Below are 18,554 nucleotides of genomic sequence, written 5' to 3' on the forward strand. Positions count from 1 at the left end.
GATCTTTTAAATTCTCAGGCCTATATCCTGAGCAAAGCCAGTCCCTCGGCGGATGAGATCTGAAACAAATTTAATAAGGTCAAGAATGAGGCAAACAGATGACTCCAGCAGAGGATCATTTTGACCCTTGAAAGGGAAAAAGAGTGGTTACACCCGTTTTGTACCACACCCTATTTTTTCTGTGAGGTCCCTTATCTTCTACATTTGATAGGTTTCAAACTGTGGGCAACTGTGTACAATAGTTTTAATGGCTGAAATAAAAAATCTGCCTTATGAAAGAAAAGGAAAAACAAAAACAAAAAACCCATGAATTTTTCCAACCCGTGATTTCTATATGCAGAGCAGCTGGCTGCAGAGTCCCCAGAGCTGACGAAACCACAGAGTGCCAGATTTCCAGCTCAAACTGCAAAGGACTTTCTTCCTCTTCTTTTAATGAAAGTAGCGACGCCCGAGGGCAGCTGAATATGTTATTTTTTCCTTTGTAAGAAATTTCTCTTAGGGGCACCTGGGTGGCTCAGTGGGTTAAGCCTCTGCCTTCGGCTCAGGTCGTGATCTCAGGGTCCTGGGATCAAGCCCCACATCTGGCTCTCTGCTCAGTGGGGAGCCTGCTTCCTCCTCTCTCTCTGCCTGCCTCTCTGCTTACTCGTGATCTCTCTCTGTCAAATAAATAAATCTTAAAAAAAAAAAAAAAATTTCTCTTAAAAAAATTCTCCCCCATTGAACCCACTGTGATGTTAACAAATGTGACTTTCTAATGACCTAAAAAAAAAAAAAACAAAAAACCACCACCCACCCCAGATTGCTTTATTCGAGAGAATAAATTTAAAACAAGCAGATGATTTGTATTTTTACTTTAAAATAAGTGTGCTATTTCTGGGGTGCCTGGGTGGCTCAGTGGGTTGAAGCCTCTGCCTTCAGCTCAGGTCATGATCCCAGGGTCCTGGGATGGAGCCCTGCATTAGGGCTCTCTGCTCAGCGGGGAGCCTGCTTCCTCCTCTCTCTCTGCCTGCCTCTCTGCCTACTTGTAATCTCTGTCTGTCCAATAAATAAATAAAATCTTTAAAAAAATAAAATAAGTGTGCTATTACTGAAGTCTATGCATAAGAAGATGCCCACAAATTCACTCATTAGCATACATAAACTTAAGCTTTCTAAGTGAAATCTCTTTAGCATGAGATCAAAGACAGTCTGCTCTTAGAGGATCCCCAAATGCAACCTAATGCAGCTCTTTAAAAGGTAGCTTTTGTTCCTCTGAGAAACGAAATACATCTAAAAATACATAAAAGCACCACAGATACCTGAAATGCAAGATAACCAGCAAGCCATACTCTCTTTCTGCAGAATTAGTAGGTGTGTATCACCTGTTCTGGAGATCATTTATTTTACTATTTCTTTTTTTTACTGGCAGGACTGTCCAAAACCTCAATCTTGCCTTTTCCACCTTCTGAATGAGGAAGCTTAATGTTATCTATGGTGACTTCAGAAGCGCCGTCATCTTCCCCCTCAGATTCTGAGCTGTCCTCCGAGCTGTCTTGCGAACTCTCTTCTGAACTGTCCTCTTCTTTTGAATCAGCTTGGTTCATCTCAAACAAGGCCACGTCCTGCCAAAAGCACATGAGAAATTCATTTCAGGGCAGATCCCTAGGAAGTTGTAATAACACCCTTGGGAAGAACCAACAACAGTGAACACAAATCCTGAAGCACACAGGACAAGAAATGTTTTTAATACAATATGGTACTTTCTTCTTTGCAGTTGCCATAGTCCACCATGATGATTTACAGGTACAAGAAGTCCCCCAAAACCCGATTCTACATATCCTGAACATGTTCAACAATACGTGTCCAACAAATATTAACAAACACTAACACGAACCAGGCACCACACTGGGTCCTAGAAACTCCACAAGAACAGCAACAAAACATTTGCCTTTCTGGAACTTAGTTTTTGAGAGGGATTGGCAAACTACACCTTGAAGGCCAAACCCAGCCCGCTACCTGTTCTTGTTTAGCTCCTGAGCTAAGAATGTTTTTTAAAATTTTTAAGTAGCAGAAGAAAAAAACCAAAAGGGTAATATTTCACAAAACATGAAAATTACATGATATTCAAATTTCAGTGTCCATAAAGAAGTTGATAAAACCTGCCTATTCATACATACTATCTACAGCTGCTTTCATGCTAAAATGGCAGAAATAAGCAGTCATAACAGAGACAGTAGCGTCCACAAACCTGAAGTATTTACTAGCTGGCCCCATACACAAAATACTTGCTGACCTCTGTTCTAGTTGGGAAAGAAACACAATGAACAACTACATATAAGGCACAGTGTAGGGCTGTGAAAATGAAGAAAAGTAAAGAAGGATAGGATAGGCTTCTAACGGGGACACTGGGGAAGCCTCTTACTGAGGTGACAAGCGATGAGAGATGGAGGGAGTGACGATGCCGAAATCTCAGAGGAGCCTTGTACAAAGAGGGAAAAAAACCTGAAGCAAGGAGACTGAATGAGACTGGAAGAAAGAGGAGGCACGATGGGAGGTAATTTAGATGGAGAGCTGGAGGCAGGATCATACGGGCCCTCGAAGGACTCCAAATTCATCAGAAATGTGATGGGAATGTGGGCTACACACAGTGTGAAGAACAGGTTCTAGGAAAGAAAAGGCAGAAGCCAGAGGGTCTGCTGAGGAATCATGGCAAGAGTCCTCAGGGAAGACCACGATGACATGGACCAAGGTGGCAGCAGGGGACATGGTGCAGAGTGGCTGGTTCGGGGACATATTCTAGCGAAAGAGCTGCCCAGAGCTGCCATTAATGAGATTCCTTTCAGCTCAGTCTAGACACAAGTGTTACAAAGGGAACTCCACTGTAGAAAGAAGGTATGAGGCCATGTGGAAAAGATTTATCATGTAGCTTAGGTTATCGGGCTGTTAAATGCATCTCTATTTTTACATATTTAATGAATCAGGTTAATCAGTAATCATGATTACTTTTTTCAGGCCTTCTTTTAGGAAAAAACAATCCACTCGGGACACTTAGTAAAATTAATGCTTCAAGATAACAAATGTAGTATCTGACTTGAAAAAGCCCTCCTCTTCTCTACTGCTGACTTCCTAAACTCCATTCCGAGAAGCTTACTGATCTGTAAGATCCCTAATCATGAAATGGCCATGTTCCTGTGCAATACCGGGCACATCTGCTGAGTCTGCAAGAAGGAAAACACTTGACTTAGAACGGGAAAGTCTTCTCCCTTATAGATGGTGCGGCATACTGACAATTTTACTTTACGAAATGAAAACAAAGCAGCATTACCATTTGTATAACTTTTCCAAGAGCCCCATCAATATCTTCAATATTGAAACGACCAGGTGGGGCAGCTGCCATTTCTTCTCTTAGCTTTTCATTTGCCTGAGCCATCTGTGGTAGAAAGGTCTGTACTTGGTCCAACACTAAGGAGAGAAAATATAGTTTATCAATATTTATGTGACTCTTCGGCCAAACTTCAACTTTTTTTTTTTTTTTAAGATTTTATTTACTACTTGACAGAGAGAGAGAGAGCACAAGTAGACAGAGAGGCAGGCAGAGAGAGAGGGATGTGGGACTCGATCCCAGGACCCTGGGATCATGACCTGAGCTGAAGGCAGCCGCTTAACCGACTGAGCCACCCAGGCGCCCCCAAACTTCAACTTTTAAAATCCAGAATTTATTGTAAAACACTCCTGAATTCAACAGTAACAATAATAACAGAAGTTATAAAAAAAAAATCTTGCAAATGTCTTCCATTTTAAAAACCTCCACCCTCTTCTGAGTCCTTAAAGAGGACTATATAAGTTAGTGAATACTTCTCAATGTTCGTGTTTTCATATATCCTCAGAACTGTACATTCCTAGACGTCTGGCATCCAACCAACAGTAACTGAATAAGGAGAATGTATGACTTAATAGTTAGCTGCATCAGGCTCTGAGGCTTTGGGGTCAGGCTGACAAGACTATTAACAGAACCCCAGTTCTACCCCTTACTCCCTGATTTACCTTAGGCAAGTTACCTAAGTGGTGGGTGTTTTTACCTGCCCAATATCTGTTCCACTTTCTTCTGATAACATAACCCTGACTTTCCTTTTAAGCTCTGTCACTCTTAGTCACTCTTGTGCCTTGCCCTTCTCATGTCTGTATGTTCCATCACTTGGTCAACATGGTTTGGGCCAGTGACATATTCAGTGACACTGTGATCTGGTCTGGCCAGTAAGAGATCACACCGGGACTCTGGCTGGAACTGTGAAAAAGAGATCCCTTCCTTTTGAGTGAGGAAATGACTGGCTGAGCCGCTGATAGACTGGCCAACCTGCCGCAGGGTGAGAAGAGCCCGCTCTAGATTTGGCCCACACCTAGATGGAGAGCTAAGAGATATGGAGCAGCAGACCTCTAGGACCCCAAGCACCCGGATGCAGATATACCTGGAATCACCATGCTTCCCCCCTCCTCAATAAAACTGGCCAACATAATTTATTTTTTGGCTTAAGGCAATCGGAGCTGGATTTGAGTCATTTGCAACCACAGGTGTCCTAAATAATAAATTTAATTTAACCATTCAAAACCTCAATGTACTCATCCATAAAAACAGGAGTGAGGACTCTACTATGCTAAGTACAGGGGAATCAATAAACAATGTAGGTCTAATTTCTTTAGCTCTCAAAAGAGGCCCAGCAGGTAACTATGCACGTAATGAGTTCTCAAGACATATTAAGTCTGACACAGCCACACAGTACGTGACTGAACTGTCCAGAGTATAGAAGAAGAAAAGAAAAAAGTGGTAAAGGTCAAGAAATGGCCTTTCATGATAAAATAGGACTGCTGGAAGGATGCAGTGAGGTCCTAGAATACAAGCCGCACACCACGGTGATCACAGTAAGGACAGAAATGAAAGACCTAAGAAAGACTCAGATGGAACTCCACAGAATGAAAACGCTGTCAGCAGCTCCTTAGACACTGACACCCCTGAACGGTCCCAGGGGGATCAACGAACAGCTCCGGCCGGACTGTGGCTCACTGTGGACCTCTACTGCTTAATTGGGCACAACTGAACATCAGAGAAGGTTCTTGAGAGAGGAAGAGAGTGGAGAAAGGGAAAAATACTTACAGGGACTCCTTTCTATCCGAACTGTCTGAAGAGCGGACTTTTTTCTGCAGTTAGGCTTGGGGCTGATGAGTAACCTGTCCCATATACCTGAAAGCACACACACACACTTAGTTTACTACAGCATGAAGAAATGGGGGTCCGTCAGCAAACTTCCTCTGACCACTCTCAAGTCTTGAACGTTCCATGTTCCCCCAGGTATCTGTAGAAAAACAGGCTCTCCAAGTCCCACGACAACATTTTACTTCTTTACGCCCACCCACCTCCCCTTCCTTAGGCCTGTCTCATACATCTGTATGTGCCACCGGCGCTGAGGAGTAATAAGGAACTAACCTGCACCCTCTTGGATCAGAAACCCCCAGGGACAAATGAGTTTCTGCAACGAAGGGACAGAGGAAGCAGCACAGAGTACATGAGGGTTAAGTGAAGCCAGAAAAGGTTACTCGCTTCATTATATTGGGCTAATTACTCACCCTCTTGGAGCACTCGTTTGTTTATAAAGCATACCTGCCCTGTTAGTGGACCTTCACTTAAGGATGTCCAACCTGACAAAGAGCCCTCTGGAGAACTTCTGTCCGTCCCCCACCCCCACGCACCTTTTCAGCCCCATCACTCACTACTCCTCAAATCAACAAACTCTTCAGCCCATCAGAACCCAGAGGACAGGACTTGGCTTTCAAACTCAAAGCTTTGATCACCCTGTTTCCAATGCCTGGAAAACCTCTTCACTCAAGTACAAAAGCCCTATTCATCCCCTAAAGCAGAACTCAACAAATAATTCTTTGATTAGTACTTTAGGTCTAGCAAATGGATTAGCATAAAGAATCCAACGGGTTATGTTTGATTCCCAATTTTGTCACTTTTCAGCCACATGACCTCCAGCAAGTTATCTGTATGATACACTGTGACTCAGTTTCACCTACAGATCAGAGATAACAGAACCTTCTGCACAGCGTTTTGGTGAGGATTAAATGAGTTAATTAAGTCCTGGGCCCCAGTAGGCACTACATAAGCTCTGGCTATTATCGTAACTCTTCCAGATGCTCTGGGTTCTCACAGAACGTCCTCTTCAAGGTAATATTCACCAAGAACATGCCCAGGACCTTAAGCACATTTTCCTTCTCCTCAAATAAATAAATAAATAAATAAAATCAACAGGTACTACTGCCTCCATTTTCCAAATGTGAAAACTGAGCGCTGAGAATGTAAACAACTCTGCTGTAGTTCCACAGCTAATCAATCGTGGAGCTGGGATTCGAATCGATGCTTTTTAACTCCCTACTACAGTGTCTGAAATCCTATGTGGGTTTCCTAGACCCAAGAGTCCCTCTACAAGAGAAGCAAGGCACTAAGGGGTGGTCCTGTGAGCACTGAAGGGTAGGGTGGGGGGTTAGTCCATAATAGTGACCTGCTTCCCCCATCAGCCCGAAGCCGGACCCCGACAGTCGACCTAAGGCCCCCTCCAGGCCCTGCCCTTACGGAAGGTGTCCTGCTGCTGCACTTCACGGAGTGGGCGCCCACAATCGTGGAATAGAACCATCCCGGGCCCGAGGCCGGGTGCCCTCCCCGAAGCCCCCGAACCCCACTCCCGCCGCGGCGGTCTCGCCGAGACCCGCGGCCACCCTGGGCGTCCCCTTGGCCTTGCTGGGCCTGACACGGAGCTGCCGACCGGCTCCCGCCGCTGCCCCGGCCACACGCCCCCTGCCGCACGTGCACACGCCACGCCGCGGCCACCCGCCCGTCACCTCCACGGCCGCCGCTCCCGGCTGTCAGCAGGTCCTTGGACACCGGGACCGCTGAGCAGTCCCGGGGGGACGACGAACAGCTCGCGCCAGACTGCGGCTCGCCGCGGACCTCCATGCCCCCTCGCTAGACTTGAGAGCCAGCCCGCCCAGGCCCGGATGCAGGAAAGAGGTTCGGTCAGGGGGCGGGGCCAGGACCACGATTGGACGAAACTTGGCGGTAGGCGGGGCGAGGCGGTCGCGGCCACGGCGACACCTGGCGGAGCCGAGAGGCCATTCCTGTGGTGGGAAAAGGAAGGTTGGGGCTTCTGGTCCGTCGCTGGATGAAAGAGCAGACAAAACTCAATTTCAGCCAAACAGTTCCGAGAACAGTGCACCCTGGGGCTCCCTTCCTCCTCATTTAAATGTTTTTTTTTTTTTTAATTTTTAGGTTGTGTTTAAAAAATAAACAATATAAAATCTACCATCTTAACCATTTTCAAGTGTACAGTTCAGACGTGTTAACTTCATTTACATTGTTATGTACCAGAGCTCTAGAATTTTTTCACCTTGCGAAGCTGAAATTATGCATCGAGCAACCCTCCCTTATTGTTATCGTAATAACGACTTGCCATTGTATTTCAACCAAGTTATAAAAAAGAGGGCACAGGGGCGCCTGGGTGGCTCAGTGGGTTAAGCCTCTGCCTTTGGCTCAGGTCATGATCTCAGGGTCCTGGGATCGAGCCCCACATCGGGCTTTCTGCTCAGCGGGGAGCCTGCTTCCCCCTTTCTCTCTACTTGCCTCTCTATCTACTTGTGATCTCTCTCTATATATATCAAATAAAAAAAATCTTAAAAAATAAAAATAAATAAATAAAAAAAAAGAGGGCACAAAGAATTATGGGAGAAATGACAGTAGGCACTGAGGAGGAAGGCACCTGATCAATGCATGTTAGAAGCCGATTTCACTTTCTTTCTGTTTAAAATCTACTCTGAAGATCCTTCAGGGAAAGGACAGCACCTTTTTTTCTTTATATTCACAGTGCCTCACTTAGAATCAGGCACATTGTTAATGATTAATCCGTGTTTAACTATTAACTGAACAGAGAAAAGTTGAATAAATGAATAATTGTGAATTGTCACTGATTGATGGATCACCCCTGTACTACAGGATTATAGCCTTTAGAAATGTCCTCAAAGCTCTGTTGTGAATTGTTGATAAGATCAGGAGCACTCCATAGGTACAAAACTAATGGAGCTATTTGTAACAATAACTTAGAAATTAAGGCATTCATATTTAGCCAAGATAGAGTAGAAGATGCACTGGCAGAATTCAGTTGCCCCCCTGGAAGTGACATTGTTAACCAGAAAAGCAATTTTATAAAATATGAAAATAAAGGTAAAACATAGTTTTTCTCACTTTTAATCTTTTAAAAATAATTGATTGTTTAGATTTTTTTTTAATTACAGCGTTTACAACAAATGTAGAAGTAAAATAAATATGAGAAGAATAGCATAGAAGGTGGAGGTAGTAAATCTGTTGTAAGGATCTTATATTTTATGTGAAGTGTCTTTTTTTTTTTAAGATTTTATTTATTTATTTGACAGACAGAGATCACAAGTAGGCAGAGAGGCAGGCAGAGAGACAGGAGGAAGCAGGCTCCCTGTTGAGCAGAGAGCCCGATGCGGGGCTCGATCCCAGGACGCTGGGATCATGACCTGAGCCGAAGGCAGAGGCTTTAACCCACTGAGCCACCCAGGCGCCCCTGTGAAGTGTCTTAATAGGATTTAAAAATAGTGATAAGTTAAAGATATATATTATAAATACTAGAGCAACTAAAAAAAAAACCTAAAAAGAGGAATAGCTGATCAGCCAATAGTGGAGATAGAACCTGAGCTGCTAAGTATAAGCAATTAATTCAAAAGAAAACTGCATAAAAGATAAAGAGGAGCAAAGAACAGATGGGATACGTAGAAACCAAGAAAAGATGGTAGACTTAAGCTAAACCCGTATCAGTAATTAGACTAGATGTACATCTGTCTAAGATTTAAAAGGCAAAAATTGTTAGATTGGATAAAACAAGACCGAACTGCATGCTGTCAGCAGTAAGTTCCCTTTGACTGTAAAAACATACGTAGGTTAAAAGTCAAGTGATGGAAAAGATAAACCATGCAAATATGAAACAAAAATCATGCTAGAGTAGCTACATTACCATCAGGCAAAGTAGATTTCAAAACAAGGAATATTACCAAGTGTTATAGTTTGAATGTTTATATCCTCCCAAAATCTATATGTTGAAGCCCTAACCCCTGACAGTGGCTATATTTAGAAATGGGGACTCTAAGGAAGTAATAATAATTAAATAAGGTTGAAAGTGTGGGGTCCTGATCCAATAGGATTAGTTCCCTTACATAAAGAAACACCAGAGTACTACTTTCTCTCCCCATATGCACACACACCAAGGAAAGACCATATGAATACATGGTAAGAAGACAGACTTCTGCAACACAAGGGGAGACCCCTCAGCAGTTATCAACCCTGCTAGAAACTTGATCTTGGGATTTCCATCCTCCAGAACCGTGAGAAAATTAATTTTTCTTGTTTAAGCCACCCACTTTGTGGTACTTTGTCATAGCAACCTGAGCAGACTAAGGCACCAAGAATAAAGAGACACATTTCATAATGATAAGAAGATAAATTCATCATGATGAGATAACAATAATAATTGTGAGTGAATCTTATAACCAAACTTTAAAGCACAAGAAGGAAAATCTAATAGATAAAAGTAGAAATAGACAATCCTAATATGATTGTTCAAGATTTTGACACTCCTTTTTCAGTAATTGGTAGAATAAGTATACCTAAAGAAGCCTTGGGCAAAACCATCAACCAACTTAACTGACATGCGAAACACCTGACCTTGCAACAGCAGAATATATATTATTTCAACAGCAACAGAAAAATCAATCAGATTGATCATATAGATCCAAGACCATAAAGCAAGTCACAAAAAACTTCAAAGAATGATGTCATCCCATGTTTTTTTTCCGATGTCAATAAAACTAAAAACCTTATCTAGGTTATCAAAAGTAAACTAAAAATCAATAATAGAAAGATACCTGGAAAATCTCCAAATATTTGGAAATTTAAAAATTCAGTTCTAAGGGTGCCTGGGTGGCTCAGTGGGTTAAAACCTCTGCCTTCAGGGCGCCTGGGTGGCTCAGTGGGTTAAAGCCTCTGCCTTCAGCTCAGGTCATGATCCCAGGGTCCTGGGATTGAGCCCCACATCGGACTCTCTGCTCCGCGGGGAGCCTGCTTCCTCCTCTCTCTCTGCCTGCCTCTCTGCCTAGCTGTGATTTCTCTCTGTCAAATAAATAAAATATTAAAAAAACAAAACAAAACAAAACAAAAACCTCTGCCTTCAGCTCAGGTCATGATCCCAGGGTTCTGGGATCGAGCCCCACATCAAGCTCTCTGCTCAGAGGGAGCCTGCTTCCTCCTCTCTCTCTGCCCGTCTCCCTGCCTACTTGTGATCTCTGTCAAATTAATAAATAAAATCTTAAAAATAAATAAATAATAAAAAATAAAAATTCAGTTCTAAATAACCCATGAGTCAAATAAAAATGTAAAATAAATTATAAAATATCTTGAGCTGAATTAAAATAGACACAGAAAATATCAAAATGTGGGCAACATAGCTAGTGCAGTACAAGGAGGGAAATTTATAGCATTAAGTGCTTATATTTGAAAAGATATAAGGTCTCATTTATCTAAGTTTCCACACTAACTAGAAAAAAAGGAGCAAATTAAACTAAAAGCAAGCAGAAGAAAGAAAATAGTAATGGAAATCAATAAAATAAAAAAAATAAACACAATTCAAAAACTCAATTTGCAAAAATCAATAAAATTGATGTCTCTGTGATCCGAAGGGGCACGTGCACCCAGATGTTTATAGCAGCAATGTCTAGAATAGCCAAACCATAGAAAGAACCTAGATGTCCATCAACAGATGAATGGATAAAGAAAATGTGGTATATATATACAATGGAATACTATGCAGCCATCAAAAGAAATGAAATCTTGCCATTTGCAACAACGTGGATGGAACTAGAGGGTATCATGCTTAGTGAAATAAGTCAATCGGAGAAAGACAACTATCATATGATCTCCCTGATATGAGGAAGTGGAGATGCAGCATAGGGGGTTAGGGGGATAGGAGAAGAATAAATGAAACAAGATGGGATCGGGAGGGAGACAAACCATAAGTGACTCTTAATCTCACAAAACAAACTGGGGGTTGCTGGGGGGAGGTGGGGTTGGGAGAGGGGGAGTGGGGTTATGGACATTGGGGAGGGTATGTGCTATGGTGAGTGCTGTGAAGTGTGTAAACCTGGCAATTCACAGACCTGTACCCTTGGGGATAAAAATACATTATATGTTTATAAAAAAATAAAAAATAAATAAAAATTATAAAAGAAAAGAATTGCTTATCTTAAAAAAAAAATTGATGTCTCTATCCAAACTAATCAGAAAATAACTGGAGAACACACAGATTATTAATCTCAGAAATGGAAGAGGAGAATTACCACAGATTCTACAGACATCAAATGGATAAGGGAAATATTCTAAGCAATTATGTCAATAAATTTTCCAATTTAGATGAAATGGACAGATTCCATGAAAAACAAACTACTACCATGTCAGTTCTTGTTTTTGACAAATGTACCATGGTATGTACAATAGTAACAAAGGGTAGAAACTGGATAAAAGACATATGAGAATGCTCTGTGGTATCTTTGAGAATTTCCCATAAAATTAAAACTATTGCAAAATAAAGAATTTATTTTAAAAGTAATTCAAGAAAATTATTCTAAAATGTGTGGAAATTTGAACATACATATCAAAAGACTGTATCATTTACCTAGAAAAATCAGCCCAGACTAGTTACTACCAAAACATCCTCTAGTAAAATTCTTGGAGCCTAAATAGAAGGAAAACTGTCCAGAGTATTTTGGCAAAAAGTCCCAATAAGTCATGAGGAACGAAAATAAGATTGGCATTTGACATTCCTACAGAAAGATTTTTGCCAGGGTGCAATTAAATAGCATATATAAGATAGTCAAAGGAAGAAAATTTAAGCTAAGGACTTAGCTTAAGTGGTTTTCTTTCTTTTTTTTAAACTCATTTTTTAAAATTAAATTAACATGCCGTATATCATTAGTTTCAGATGTAGAGTTCAGGAGTTCATCAGTTGCATATAACACCCAGTGCTCATTTTATCACATTCGTTCCTCAATGCCCATCACCCAGTTACCCCATCCCCTTGCTTACCTCCCCTCAGTTATAAACCCTCAGTTTATTTCTATAGTTAAGAGTCTCTTATGGTTTATCTCCCTCTCTGATTTCATCTTATTTTCCCCTCCCTTCCCCCATGATCTTCTGTTTTGTTTCTTAAATTCCATATATGAGTGAAACTTTAAAATAATCATCTTTCTCTGATTGACTTATTTCATCCCGCATAATACCCTCCAGTTCCAACCATGTTGATGTAAATGGTAAGATTTCATCCTTTTTGATGGCTGAGTAATATTCCTGTGTGTGTGTGTGTGTGTGTGTGTGTGTGTGTGTGCACGCGCGCACGCATGTGTGTTACACGTATACATACACACACACATACACACATATATAAAGGATCTCTACACAGAAAACTATAGAACACTCATGAAGGAAATTGAGGAAGACACAAATAAATGGAAAAACATTCCATGCTCATGGATTATAAGAACAAATATTGTTAAAATGCTATGCTACCCAGAGCAATCTACACACTCAATGCAATCTCTATCAAAATACCATCTATTTTTCATAGAGCTGGAAAAATAATCCTAAAATTTGCATGGAATCGGAAAAGACCCCAACTGGCCAGGAGAATGTTGAAAGAGAAAACTGGAGCTGGTGGCACCACAATTCCAGACTTCAAGCTCTGTTAAAAGCTGTAATCAAGACAGTATGGTACCGGCACAAAAACATACACATAGATCAATGGAATGGAATAGAGAACCCAGAAATGGACCCTCTACTTTTGGTCAACTAATCTTTGACAAAGTGGGAAAGAATATCCAATGAAAAAAAGCTAGTCTTTTCAACAAATGGTGCTGGGAAAATTGGATAGCCACATGCAGAAGAATGAAACTGGACCCTTTTCTTATGCTACACACAATGGTAAACTCAAGATGGATGAAAGACCAAAATGTGAGACAGGAATCCATCAAAATTCTAGAGGAGAACACAGGCAGCAACCTCCGTGACCTCCGCCAGGGCAGCTTCTTGCTGGACAGATCTCAAAAAACAAGGGAAAACAAAAGCAAAAATGAACTATCAGGACTTCACCAAGATAAAAAGCTTTGCACAACAAAGGAAATAGTTGACAAAACCAAAAGATAACTGACACAATGGGAGAAGATATTTGCAAATGTCTTATCAGATTCAGGGCTAATACCTAAGATCTACAAAGAATATATCAAATTCAACACCCAAAAACCAAATAATCCAGTCAAGACAGGGACAGAAGACATTACCTGTTTTTCAGGTATAAAAGTTTTAAAGATGTAGACAGTTATGAACATGTTAAGGACACAGGAAATATTGCTCCCAGCCTTCTTGAGGTATCTACCAGAGAACAAGGTTCAGAAAATGATTAGACAAATTCAATTTCAGTTTTGGAGGTGAGCATTTTACAGTGGAATCAGGATAGAATGATGAGACTAATGTTAACAGAATAGTATGTGTTTTTTTATAGTTTTGATAATATGGTTGTAATATAAATACCAAAAATGGGGAGAAAGCAGAGATGATAAATGCAGAGAAAAATCTTGCTTTTTGAAACCTGGAATAAAATCTAATACTTTATTTATTTTAGCTGTTTTTTAATTTTTAAGTAATGTCCAACCCAACTTGGGGCTCGAACCCACAACCCTGAGATTAAGAGTCATATGCTCCACTGACTGAGCCAGCCAAAATATAATACTTTAAATTAGATTATTAGGAATAAAGTAAGAAAGAGAAAGAGGAGGTGACCAGCTAATTACAACAGTGCTCATAGTAGAAAGATAATATCAAAATAAGAGGGGACTGAATCCTAATAATACAAATTAACCTTTTCTTTTTTTTTTTTTTATTTATTTATTTATTATTTCACAGAGAGAGAGATCACAAGTAGGCAGAGAGGCAGGCAGAGAGAGAGAGGAGGAAGCAGGCTCCCCGCGGAGCAGAGAGCCCGATGCGGGGCTCGATCCCAGGACCCTGAGATCCTGACCTGAGCCGAAGGCAGCGGCTTAATCCACTGAGCCACCCAGGCGCCCCAAATTAACCTTTTCTAAGTCACATAGAAATTTCACAAAATTGACATATCAGCATCTGTGAAGAAAATCTCAATGCATTTGAAAAATGCAAATGATATCAATGGCCTTCTGTGATCACACTTGATTCAATACAACTAGAAAATAATGACTTTTTTTTTTTTAAGATTTATTTATTTGACAGATAGAGATTACAAGTAGGCAGAGAGAGAGAGAGGAGGAAGCAGGCTCCCCGCTAAGCAGAGAGCCCAATGCCGGGCTCGATCCCAGGACCCTGGGATCATGACCTGAGCTGAAGGCAGAGGCTTTAACCCGCTGAGCCACCCAGGCGCCCCGAAAATAATGACATTTTTAAAAGTCTCTTCCACCTAAACCTATAAAAACATGCTTGCATCAAGAGGAAGCCCTCAAAGCTAAGGATTTTAAAAGTCAGGAAAGTAGACAAACTGTAGCTTACCTAAACCAGAAGAGGGGAGGGGTGAAAGGTTTAAAGGTATAAATATGTGAAATAAATGATAATGGAATAATGACTATAAAAGCAAAGAAAATATAGAAAAATGTATTAAGACTACTTTGTACAACTCTATGCAAACAAGTTTGAAAGCCCATAGGAAACCATTTGAAATGGATAATGTTCCAGAAATATGTGAAGACATATACCAGCAAGAGAAACAATCCATGAATTTGACTATATCAAACTTCAAAAAGAACTTTTACCTAAGAAAAGTCAGCATTAGCAATGTTAAAAGGCAAGTAAACCTTAAAACAAGGTTTCCAACTTATAGCACTGGAAACTTTCAATACCCATAATATAAAGAGCTTCTAAAAACTTCTAAATACTAAATACTTCTAAATACATAAAGAACTTCTAAAAACTTCTAAAAACTTAAAAGAAAATGACCAAAGGGGCGCCTGGGTGGCTCAGTGGGTTAAGCCGCTGCCTTCAGCTCAGGTCATGATCTCAGGGTCCTGGGATCGAGTCCCTCTCTCTCTCTGTGCCTGCCTCTCTATCTACTAGTGATCTCTCTGTGTTAAATAAATAAAATAAAATCTTTAAAAAAATGACCAAATAACTCCATGAAAAAACAGTTTAGAGAAATGAACAGATAATTCACAGAAGTAGAAATAAAAATGGTGCTTAAACATATTATATGTGCTGCCGAAGCGAGCACGGTGCTTAAACATATAAAAGGTGTTCTAGCTCGTTCATATTTTAAAAATGCGTGCAAAAGAAAATGACACTTTTTCAACTATTTCTCATATACCAAATTGGTACTAATAAAAAATTACAACATACCCGTTGGCAAAGTTGTGGGGAACCAGGCACTGTCATGCATTAATGTTGGGAATGCAAAATGATAGTATTGTTATGGAAAGAAATTGTCATTATCAAATAAAATTACCTATACATTTAGGTTTATAAAAAAGATTAATTAGGGCACCTGGGTGGCTCAGTGGGTTGGAGCCTCTGCCTTCAGCTCAGGTCATGATCCCAGGGTCCTGGGATGGAGTCCAGCGTTGGGCTCTCTGCTCAGTGGGGAGCCTGCTTCCTCCTCTCTCTCTGCCTGCCTCTCTGCCTCCTTGTGATCTCTCTCTCTCTGTCAAATAAATAAGCAAAATCTTTAAAAAATATATATCATTTGCAGCTCATATTTTTTTGTTCCAAGAAAAGAAATAAAAGTAAAGTCCTCCTGTAATGTTAAATTTGAATTGGTAATATCTGTATAAATTCATGATTTCTTTTCCTCTTTTTGAAAAACCACTTACCCCTGAACTGGGTCCACTGGAAGGTCTGGAAATGAGAGCAAGGCCCCATAACAAGCATCCCTGAGCTGGATTGTGCCTGCTAAATACCTTTCCTCACTAAAAGGAACAGAGCATCTTCTACAAATGGTTGATGTCAAGTCTGGGTCAGGGAGTATAAACTTGGGATGTCTGTGGGGCCAGAGAGCAAGGAGGCTCTCAAAGACAATTGGGGTCACAGCAAAAGGAATCTGGAACTAACTCGGAGATCCCCACTAGGCAAAACTGGTGAAATCTGGCTCTGCCCCTCATTCTGACATCTCTCAAAGTATGACCAACTAGATTTTGTGTGCCCCTAATTTGATGCATTAGGAAGTGCACAGTGGCACCTAATAAGTTTTCTTGTAAACAAAACAAGACAAAAAAAAAGGGGGGGGGGAGTTAGAAAGAAAAGAAAAAGAAAGAAACCTTTTCCTAAATCAAGCCCCGAGTTCTAACTACTATTTTGTAGCAACTGTGAGGAATAGAAGGGTAAGGGAAACCACTCAAGGAAGCAATCAGCCAAATCTAGAAGGTGGGAAATCCAACAGGATAAATATCTGTTTTATTCAACGGGAAAATGACATGGAAAGAGGGTGAACTGTTTTCAATTTTAAGACACTTAGAAGGCATCTAAATACAAGAGACTCTGGTTGACCTCCATATATGTTATGGTTGTTATGATGAGCGGGCTCTAATCCTGATGGAACGGGGAACAGCGCCCTATTGCTGATTGAGTGTTACAATGTAACTCCCCCAAGAAGTTGGAACTAAGATTGTGAACCAAAAGTTATAATGTAAATAAAGCTAACCAACTTGGGTCATGGGCCCTCTTTTGGACTAGCTGAAAGGAAGGGCGTGGGATTATCCCGATTGCTTCAGGCTAGTCAGGGCAAGTCTTCTAGCTGGAGGCGGAGGTGGTGAATATCATCCAGATGACAGAGTTCACGTGGGAGAGGAGGACAAGAAAATGAGGGGGACACCCACACTGTCTACTATAGTCAGTAATACTTGGGATATATTATTTTGAGGTTTTTCTAAAGATAATTTTTATTCTTTCAGGCTTACTTTTTATCTTCAGCAGACTAATCAAACTGATGAGTGCTGCTAGTAACTTTCCAAATTGCTATTACCTGGTTCCCAGGCCCTTAGGTAATTAAATTATCTACTTAATTTAATTACCCAGTTTGGTAAATCAAAACTATTTTATCTCTAGAGGCATACACATTTAGTGCTGAAAATTATGGTGTAATTATATTGCAAATAGTTTATTTTGGTTAGGCTCTTAATCTATTTTAATCCTATGGCTACAATTAAATGTGTCAAAGAAATGCTTTATTTTCTAGCAGCGTAAAATTTTTACTCGGGGGTTGAGGGTAAGGGGAGAGCAGAACTTTATTTCTAACAGACTGGTATCCCAAAGAGTAGCCAGCTTAAACTGGAGTTAACTTGATTCTCTGCCTCATCTGTTGGAATTTTTAAATTATTTTTTTAGGGGTTGAATTTTGTATGTAGTACAAGGCATCATTTCTCCTTCAAAATTCCATCCATAAATGGCATGGCGTAAATAAGACCTGTGCTAAATTCTGCTAAATATCAATAAATCAGGAGTAACATCATCGTATTTTAATAAAGGGTGAAAATGTGCATACAGGTGGGGTTGGGGAGACATTTCACTCTACATAATTCATTAGGTTTTGGTGTAAAGTATTTTTACATTTTAACCAAGTTTTAAAAAAAATTAATTTAATTTTTTTTCAGTGTTCCAAAATTCACTGTTTATGTACCACACACAGTGCTCCATGCAATACGCGCCCTCCTTAACACCCACCACTAGGCTCCCCCAACCCTACACCCCCTCCAAAACCTTCAGTTTGTTTCTCAGAGTCCACAGTCCCTCATGGTTTGTCTCCCCCTCCAATTTTAACCAGTTTTAAGTTATTGTATAACTAAATTCTTTTAATTTATTAAATCTTTTAATTCTAAAAAAGTTAATTTTAATTCTTTTAATTAATTCGTTAATTCTTTTCATTCATGTTTCTAGGATCTTGGTAACATGGATCTTGCTCTAAGAGCAGGACCTTGCTCTAGCAAAACAGTGTCTAGCACTAGGCTGCTGGCATCTCCCCCAAAGTATTGAAAAGCTCTGTACATAATGAGGTCAATAGCTAAGCATTCTAACGATACTATTTCATACGATAATAGGCACATGATCTTGTAGATACAATCAGAAGAGGGACTATGTACAAACAAGAGTTAAATCATGGGAGAGAAGGGCACCTGGGTGGCTCAGTGGGTTAAAGCCTCTGCCTTCAGCTCAGGTCATGGTCTCAGGGTCCTGGGATCGAGCCCTCCCTGCTCAGCAGGGAGCCTGCTTCCTCCTCTCTCCCTGCTTGCCTCTCTGACTACTTGTAATCTCTGTCTATCAAATAAATAAATAAAATCTTTAAAAAAAATTCTTGGGAGAGAACTTGAAGGAAACTTTTTTTTAACATTTGTAAATTCTGTAGAGTTTGCACTGTTCCCCTTTTCTCACCCTATACTACCTTTTTTATCTACCTCGTGTT

At 40.5% G+C, this 18,554-nt stretch overlaps 1 protein-coding gene across 1 annotated transcript; it reads right to left on the bottom strand.

Moving 5' to 3' along the window:
* Positions 1 to 1,343: 1,343 nt before the first annotated feature.
* NOPCHAP1 (NOP protein chaperone 1) lies at positions 1,344 to 7,036 on the bottom strand. The gene is made up of 4 exons (XM_046012793.1): positions 6,871 to 7,036; positions 5,129 to 5,215; positions 3,305 to 3,441; positions 1,344 to 1,601 (listed from the first exon to the last, which is right to left on the bottom strand). The coding sequence occupies exons 1-4, from the start codon at positions 6,983 to 6,985 to the stop codon at positions 1,386 to 1,388; spliced, it is 555 nt and encodes a 184-aa protein (XP_045868749.1). The 5' UTR covers positions 6,986 to 7,036; the 3' UTR covers positions 1,344 to 1,385.
* Positions 7,037 to 18,554: the final 11,518 nt, after the last annotated feature.

Source organism: Meles meles, chromosome 7 (assembly GCF_922984935.1).
Source record: "Meles meles chromosome 7, mMelMel3.1 paternal haplotype, whole genome shotgun sequence".
Classification (NCBI taxonomy): Eukaryota; Metazoa; Chordata; class Mammalia; order Carnivora; family Mustelidae; genus Meles; species Meles meles.

Excerpts from the sequence above, each read along its gene's own strand:
- NOPCHAP1 (XM_046012793.1), bottom strand. The coding sequence starts at position 6,985 with ATGGAGGTCCGCGGCGAGCCGCAGTCTGGCGCGAGCTGTTCGTCGTCC. Across the intron at positions 5,216-6,870 it reads CGGGAGCGGCGGCCGTGGAG|GTATATGGGACAGGTTACTC; the intron begins GTGACGGGCGGG and ends GTGTGCTTTCAG. Across the intron at positions 3,442-5,128 it reads TCGGATAGAAAGGAGTCCCT|TGTTGGACCAAGTACAGACC; the intron begins GTAAGTATTTTT and ends TTCTCTCCTTAG.